Genomic DNA, 8,510 nt, shown 5'->3' on the forward strand with positions numbered 1-8,510 from the left:
TTTTTTTTTTTTTTTTTGTAAAAATTCAGATAGTACAAGGGAAGCTCCTCTGACCCAAGCCTGTTGCACCCTCCTCTGTGCTGAACATCCCCAATCAGCTTGCTGCCCCAAAAATGCGTCCTGGAGATGCTCTGTAGGACAGTGCAGGTTCCTCCGCCCTGCCCTGGGGACACAGTTACAGGTCTGGCGCAGCCTCCCCTCTCCCCACTGACCTTCTCATCCGCCTGTGACCGCCTGTGCCGGCCCAGCCTCCCCTCCAGTCCGCTCTGAACTCCTGGGCAGGAGCTGGGCTTGCTCTTTGCCCGGGCTTCCATTGGTCTGGGCCTCAGAAGCTCCGCCCAGGCTGGGTCCTGCTCATACCTTGCCCGCCCCAGGTTTCCCGCAGGTGGCTGTGCTCTGCAGGAGCAGCTGGAGGAGGGACCACCCCATCGGATAGCATCCGGCTCTCTTCTGTTCTTGACCGGTGCAGAGGTTGGAAGGTGGTGGGGGTTTTTTTGTATTTGCAGCAGAGAGGCATTTGGTCTGATTGGGTCGTGTCAGCGAACCAAGTTCGTTTCCTGTTCCTTCACACAGTCTGGCACCTGCGAGAGAGGGTTTACTGGGTCAGAGTGTACACTGGGTCCCCGCGCTCTGCCTCTGCCTTACTGTGTGATTCAGGGCCCGGGGCATGAGCCTTTGTGCCTCAGTGTCCTCTGGTGTGAAGTGTCTCCAGAGCGGAGGTGCTGTCAGGGGCACAGTGAAGTGCTGATGCAGCATGTGCCGTGACCACTGGGTCTTTGCTTCGGATTGATTGAATTTCTTTCTCCTGGTACCTGGAGTCAGCCTCAAGGCCTTGAACCTGCCAAGCAGGCGTGGCCTCGCTGAACCACATCCCCAAGGTGAATCGCTGCTTTTGAAGGCAAAAATGTTCTTTTCTCTGCGGTTACTTGCCCTCATTCTGAGATTCATTTGAAAACAATAAATTGAGACCAAAGGAAGAGTTGTCCAAAATTTTTCTTTTTGGTTTTTCGAGACAGGGTCTGGCTATGCAGTTCAGGCTGGCCTTGAACTCACCATGTAGCCCAGGCTGGCCTCTAACTCTTGACAATCCTCCTGCCTCAGCCTCCAGAATGCTGGACTTCCAGATGTGTGCCACCACGCCCAGTTTGATTGTCAAACGCTTAAGCAAGCAAGCAAATCCGTTCTGGGAAAAGCAAGATTGTTTTTTGTAAAATAATTCATGTCTGATTAAAATCTATTAAAGTTTTTAAAAATTTGTAGCCCCCCCAAAAAAACTGTGACCAAGAAGAGTCTGGGATGGGACTGACCTCTGTACACTTTTTAAGAGCCTTGGAGGGTTTCGTGCCATTGGTTGTTTTGTTTGTTTGTTTGTTTGGTACCAGGGATTGAACTTGGGACCTTGTGCTTGCAAGGCAGGCGGCAGAACCACTGAGCTAAATCCACGGCCTGTCATGCCATCGGTTGTTAAAGAGATGGAAGTATCATTCAGCTGAAGGAATATTTTGTCATTCATTCTTTCATTCGTCACCCATCTCCCCGAGTCACAAACATTTCCAGATTATTTGCCGCCTGCACTGGTTCTGGGGTGCAGAGACAAGTTCTAGATCTCTCTACCCTGGAGAAAGTCTAGTGAGGAGGTGGCTCATGGCTTCTGAGGAAGAAAACAAAGCAACCTGTGTCCCCTGTAGATCGGGATGGGAGCACGGACCACCTGCCAGAGTCAGAAAGCCCAGCTGTGTGGGATTGGAGCTCCTGACTTTGTTTTTCAAGCTCCAGTTTATTTCTCCTGAGGAACTTCAGCACCTGGTCCTCCAGACTGGATGGACACCTGGCACAGACTTGGGACCCCCTTGGCGTAGGGACACCTGGCCTGGAGATCTGCCACGTAGGCCTTGGGGGCGCCGTGTCCCCACACATGTCCCCCTGCCTGCTGCTTGGTGCTAGACGGAGGACCGTAACCAGGGACCCCCTGCAGAAACCCCCTCCCTTCCACACTGTGCTTCAACGCCCACTGCGCCTTCTCTCCCGACTGCAAAGGCCTTGGGGACAGGGATGGATCTGTGGACGACAAACCTGCAGAAAGCTCATCCCCTGTGTCGGAGGCCCCTGGGCTCCCACAGCAGCTCATGCCTGTGCCCTCGAGCTCCTCAGGGTAGACGTGTGAGATGCAGTATCTGAAGCCAGAGCTCAGGTCCTGCTCTTCCTTCCTGTGAGTCCCTCAGGGGCACCTCTAGCCTCCGGGTGAAGGTCGTGCCCAGTGCCGTGGTGATCAGCTCCAGTCTCGGCACCTGCCGTTTCCCATGTGGCACTGTCATCCCTGCCACCGCAAGTGCTTTGGGTCCCCAGTCCACGTGACTGTGGCTTCTTGAGGATCTTTGTGCCTCTGCCTCATGTGGCCCTCTGCTCCCGCCCCACTGGCTCCCACTGGCCATGTCTGAGGACCCACCTGTCCCTGCAGGTGCACGGCTTCCTGGCCAGGGTGCACTGGACCCTGGGGATGGCTGCAGGCCTCTCCACTGTGCCTTCCCAGCACATCGCTCCTCTCTGTGCCGCTGAGTCCAGCACTAAGCATCACAGGATGTAGAGGTGCCTGGGGCCACACCCATCCTCTGCTCCATGTCGCCCAGTCCCATGCAGGACTTGGGGCACCCGTGAGGAGCCAGGCACGGAGAAGAAGGCAGCATCACCTGCTGGGGCCTTGGCCATTTGGCCCTAAAGCGATGATGGAGCACCCTGGTTTCCTTGTGGAGAAGCTTGCATGGCTGTGGGCATCAGTGCAGAGCTTCAAGGCGCCTCGTGGGTGGCTCTGGGTCAAGCGCTCTGAGACTGGGATTCAGAAGCTGGAGCGCAAGCCTCGGCTGTGGGTGGGATGAAGGCTGCAGCTCCCAGAGTCCTGACGCGTGGCCACCTGGGTCCCAAACCTGCTCGCTCTCGGACCCAGGCCTCCACAGGCACTGGCCTCTCCCTCCTGAGGGCCTGGCCATGTGGCCCGGGCTGTGCGGGCTGCGGAGTCCCCACACAGCCAGACGAGTCAGTGTCACCATCCTCCCACAGCGCCCAACCCTCTGTGTCTGCCTCTGCTCTCTGGCCTCCCTGGCTGTCCTGTCCAGTCCCCTCCTCTTCCACGCCCTGCCTCTTTTGCCCAGCATGTGCTGTCTCCACGTGGAGACTCTCATGGGGACGTGAGACTGCCTCCATCAGGGAAAGCTCAGGGACCACTTCTCTTTTGTGCTTTACTGATGACTCTGTAAGACCTTGTGGGGCCTGTGCCAATGGACTGACCTGTGAGATTGCCACCTGGTTTTAGAAGGAACTGATGAGGCCGGGTGTGGTGGTATGTGACTGTAACCTCAGCACTTGGGAGGCTGAGGCAGGAGGATTGCTGCGAGTTGAAAGTTGGCCCAATTCCCTGCTCCTGCTTCCCTTGGTTCCCCCTGCAGCAGTGGGGTGCAGATCAGACGCTGTCCTTGTGCACGATGTGCTTTACACACTGGGGCCTGAGCCTGGAGAAATTCTCTCCCACTGCTGCCTCCAGTGGTGCCCCCCGGGTGTGTGCCAGCAGATGGTAGGTCTGTGTGTGTGCTCAGGACACACAGCACGATGGGTGCCTGTGCTTTCTGAATGTGTGTGTTGTGCATGGGTCGTGTCTGTCCCCGCGTCCTCCCCTGGACCCACTCAGCACCTTTTCCAGGCCCTGAAAGCCTTTCTTAGTTTTTTCTGTCCCTCCCCTCAACCTCCAGTAACTCCTGCTCTGGCCCCTGTGCCAGGAGGTTAGCTTTCTGGTCTCCTTCAGTGAGTGGAGCCTGTGCCTTGGTGTCTCTGTCTGTTGCACCTGTGTTGGTGACCACCTTGCGCTTTCTTTATGAGAGGATGGGAATTGAGCTGGAGACACGAACACCTGAAACTAGGCTTTTATTAGGGGGACAGGGTACTGGGCTGGCTCAGACAATGGCAAGAGCAGCGTCAGGGGCTGGCTGGGTGAGGTTTTATATGTGCAAGGGGTGGTAAGGAGGGTGTATTGGAGGTAGATGTTTGGCAGCAGCCAGAGGTGAGGTTTAAATCCATTGGCAGGATTGAATTTCCCGGAGGGAAGGACTAGAAGTTGGAGAGCTTTGTGGCTTTGTTTCCCTGAAGTGATTTATTATCTGCTGGGAAGAGCCATTTAGGATGTGGGGTTAGGGCCATTTTGTCCAGCAGGGAACTCTGTCACTTTACTGGTTAGAGTTTGACACCCTTCAGGACTCCTCTTCTTTTTCAGTGTAAATTTCTTTTCTTTCTTTTTCTTTTTTCTTTTGGTACCTGGGATTGAACTCAGTACCTTGCACTTGTAGGCAGGTGCAGCACCACTGAGCTACATCCCTAGCCTTCTTCTTCTTCTCTCTCTCTTTTTGTTTTTGAGATGATCTCTCTAGATAGCCAAGCCTAGCAACCCTTCTGCCTCAGCCTCCCAAGTGCTGGGATTACAGCCCTGTACCACCGCTCCTGTCTTTCCTTGTCTTTTACGTCTGAGATGCCATTAGTGATTCCTGTGGGTTCCAGCTTCCATGCCCACAGCCTGGTCACTTTCCCATCTCCACCGCCACCACTGGAGCCACCTGGACATGGCCACTTCTCCCTAACTGGCTGCCCTGTTCCTGTGCTGGACACGTCGTTCTCTTCTGGTCACAGCTCCAAGATGGGCCGGCTGGAAGCATCAGTGTCTGCAGGCCCTTGGGCCTCCACCTCCAGACCCTGCCTTTCTCCCCTCACCCAGCCCTGTGGTCTGCAGCCGGCCAGGCATTTGCGTTTGCCACGAGCTATGCCCGGAATGTCCTCGGCTGGATGCCTGACGCCCTCCACGGGCTCCGGCCCCTGCGGCCCAGCCCGTGGCCCCAGCCTCTCTCCTGTCCTCTGCTCACATGGTCTTGGCTGAATTAGCCCTCGTCTGCCGCCTCCTTCTCCCTCTTGGTGCTCAGGCTCCATGATGTGGGGCTTCCTTGCCGTTCGGCGCCATTTGGTGGAGACACCTGCTGGGTCCTGGAAAGCCTTGCTGAGCGCAGAGCAGAGCCCCGAGGGTCACGCGTGGCTGAGGACGGGGTCTCTGCTGCAGCCTGGCTTCTTCCTGTGACTTCTTCTGAAAGGTGACAGAACCACCCCTCTGTAGGCCACTTACCCTGCTTGGTTTCTTCTTTTTTCCCCCCGCACAGTTGAGGGAATCTGACTTATTTTATTTTGGTTATTTCTAAGTAGATACTCTTTTTGCGGGGGTGGGTACTGAGGATTGAACTAGGGACCTTGTGCTTGTGAGGCAGGTTGTGGCACCACTGAGTTTAATCCTTGGCCCTTATTTTGGTTATTTCTTATCACCTGTCTTCTGTACAAAGCTGGGCAGGACTGGAGTTTCTGTTCAGCCCATCCTGCGTCCTCTGGAGCCTGTGTGGCAGTGGATGCTGGGCACCACGTGCTAGCACAGCAGGGGCTTGGGGCCTCTTTGGCTTCTGGTCCTGTAGAGGGCTCTGCCTTGGGCCGGTCAGCGAACAGCGTCAGGGTCGGCCCCACCTTTCCTCCCATGCTGGACAGTACCCCGAAGGCCAGGGCCGGGGCTCTGGTCCAGTCACGTTTACTACAGCACCGGTGGCCCAGGGAGGGACTCGGAGTGCAGAGCCACTGAAATGTGGGCTCTGCGCAGCTCTGTTTATCACCATCGTTACTCTTTCTGCTGCTGGGAGGGAGCCCAAGGCTTGCACCTGCTGGGCCCAGTGATCCTCAGCCTGAGCTGCTTGCAGCCTCGGCTGTGTCCACCTGTCCTTCCCAGCAGGCCCTGTGCAGGCCAGCGCTGGTGACCAGGAGGACGCACGGTGCGGTCTCCAGCCCAGTCGGGACATCATGGTCAGCTGGCTCCTTACCATCTCGGCTCCCAGTAACCCTTCAGCTCAGAACTGGAAAGGTTGGGGGCCCCAGCTGCCTTATCCCCCCCGAGGTGCGAAGGGACCACAGGGGAGCCTGCAGCTCTCCTGACCCTGTGGCCCTGGCCTGGGGTCTTCTGTGACCTCCAGGAGGGTGGACATGGCCCAGGTTCCCACCCCTACCCCGGCCCCTCTCCAGCTACGGCTTCCAGGGCCGAGTGGGACAGAGCTGGTCCTCCTGCCTGGAGTTTGCTTTTTCCGGTCTCAGGGGTCAATGCCTCCAGGAAGCAGCAGGACCAGCTCTCAGCGGGCTCTGCACACAGGCCTGAGCAGCATCTCTTCTCTGTCTCTACCTGGGCTGTTGCTTATAACGCTCCGGTTCCTGCTTGTTCCTCCCAGGGTTGTGGTGGGCAGTGTGAGGCAGCCTGAGCCTTGTGGGCTTTGCTCCACAAGGGGAACAAGGAGGGAAGAGGATGGGGCAGTGTGGCCAGGTGACAGCAAGGACTCAGCAAGTGCTTCCTGGGCGCAGGGTGGGCACAAGCAGTGTGGGCTTGGTTTCTTCACTAATCGCCGCTAGGTGCAGGTCAGGGTCAGGCACAGAAGGTTCCTAGATCGGCTGAAGTCCAGGGGAGCAGGCCGGAGTCAGGATGGGGATCCAGATGCTGGCTTTGGTCCCTCCTCTCACTCGCTGTGCTGTGGCCCTGACAAAGGCTTCAGCAAGGACCAAGGCCCGAGCCCACCTCGGGACAGGCTAGCAGTGGCCAGGCTGGTGGGAACAAGGTGGACCCAGGGGAGGACGGTTGGGCTAGCTGGGCAGGGGCTGCTCTGACCCCTTCTGAAGAGGGCTGGGGAGGCTGGGCTGAGCAGCTGGGTCTGAGCGGGAGGCTGGCTCCCGGAGTGGCTCCACAGGCTGCTCAGAGAGGAAGAGGGAGCTCTCGCTGGGGTCTGGCTCCTCCAGCTCAGCCAGAGAAAACCAGAACTTGGCAAATCTGGGGGATTTTTTTTTTTAACTGTTGCAGAATTCCTTGCATAGCAAAGCACTCTGGAAGAAAGACTCTGTTTGGGGACAAAGGTCAAAGCCTCAGAGGTCAGGACCCACTTGGGAAGGTTCCAGCCTTCCACACTAACCCCAGATTTACTTGATTGGCCTCTGAATTGATGGGCCAGGAATGACTGCCTTTTACCCCCATCCTGAAGTAGTGTTAGCTGCTGGGGATTTGGGAAGGTACGGGCGATGTGGTGGGAGTGAGGACCCTGGGTCCACCATGTCCACCCCAGCACTGGGCAGGAAGGGCCGCCTCCCTCCTGCCGGGCGGGTCCCCTCCCACCAGGGTGCACCTGGCGCCTGATCTGCCTGCCCTGACATTCCAGCTCCCAGAAGCAGCCAGACTTGTAACTTTTTATTGGCGTGAGAAACAGCGGAGATATGCGTATTCCCCAGAGCTACTCTGGAAGAGTTTCAAGAACAGTTTCGCAGCAAAACAGGCAAAAGGACGAGATAGCCCACCCACTGCCAAGAGCTGGTACCTCAGAGGCAGCCTGGGTCTTGTGCCTAGTGTTTGGCCTGGATGGTCCCCTCCGCGTGGGTACAGGCTCTTGGGGAACCAGCTGAGTGAAGGGCTGAGGCGGCCTGGCCACCTTCCAGCCGTCCTTGTCCTGAGACGAAAATGTTGGCCTGGCCAAAGTGCTTGGATGATTTCCATACCCTAAGCTATGAAGGCAATGGGTCTCTTCAGAAAGCAGCAAAGCTCCCAAGATGTGGCCATCAGTGCTGGCGTAGGCAGACTCTGTGTCGTGATGGTGTCCACAGCAGTGAAATCTTGCGTGCCCATCCTTTTACGTGATTTCTGCAGTGGCACCACGGTCCGTTTTCCTAAGCACTTCGAGTTGCAGTGGGCAGTTTGGGACAAGTGAAAGAGGAGGAGAAGATACGAGGAGCCTTTCCCACCTGCATTCCCAAGTCCGAGGGTTACCCTGGGGCCCCGGAGCGTGGGTGGGGGCGCAGAGCCTGTGCCCCGGAGGAAACCCCCGGGCCCCACCTGCCCTTCAGGGAGGTCGCAGCCTCTGCCCCCCAGAGGAGGGAGGCCCCTCCTTTATTTCCCCCAGAGGCCTGGGAGGGCAGTGTCCAGGGAGGCTCGGGTGGGTGCCTCTCACCTCTCCAGGCCTTCTCTCCCGGGCTGCCCCTGGAGAACAGAGCCGTCTGATCTCCATGCTCCCTCCCTGAAGGGCGGGTGGTTTGCAGTTTGGTGGCCTGGTTGTGTAACCGTCCTCTGTCTGCCCCTGGATTTCCCTCTCCCCCGGGCCCCACTCCCACTGTGAATTCGCAGGCAGGCGACCTGGGGTTGGGGAGAGAGAGAGCAGGGTCCTCTGGGGCCTGGCTTGTCTCACTGTCTGTGGTGTAAACAGGGTTTCTGGTGGTCTGTCCCTTCCGGACTGCTCTGGGAGGGGCTGTCAGGCAGCCCCGGGACAGGCCAGGACGGGAGGAGGCCAGGACCATGCAGCCCAGCCCATTCCCCCAGGCACTGCTGAGGGTGGGAAGTTGGCTGAGGTGGGGGCGAAGGGGGCTGGAGAGCGTGGCGGTGGCACACGGCCGAGCCCGAGCAGGCACCCACCGGCGCCGGGTCC

The 8,510-nt window shown here is 57.8% G+C and overlaps 1 protein-coding gene across 3 annotated transcripts in view; it reads right to left on the minus strand.

Moving 5' to 3' along the window:
• Positions 1–285, minus strand: part of LOC104868289 — a 4,204-nt gene extending 3,919 nt beyond the window's left edge. For 2 of the 3 annotated variants that reach the window (XM_010633002.2, XM_010633001.2), the window contains exon 1: positions 213–279. In XM_010633002.2, coding sequence (XP_010631304.1) covers positions 213–220 — 8 coding nt within the window. In that variant the 5' untranslated portion in view covers positions 221–279. Of the gene's footprint in view, positions 1–212 lie in introns of all 3 variants that reach the window. The other variant, XR_781997.3, reaches the window with a different exon arrangement.
• Between the last annotated feature and the right edge of the window lie 8,225 nt (positions 286–8,510).

Source organism: Fukomys damarensis, unplaced genomic scaffold (assembly GCF_012274545.1).
Source record: "Fukomys damarensis isolate Sample0158 unplaced genomic scaffold, DMR_v1.0_HiC HiC_scaffold_27, whole genome shotgun sequence".
Classification (NCBI taxonomy): domain Eukaryota; kingdom Metazoa; phylum Chordata; class Mammalia; order Rodentia; family Bathyergidae; genus Fukomys; species Fukomys damarensis.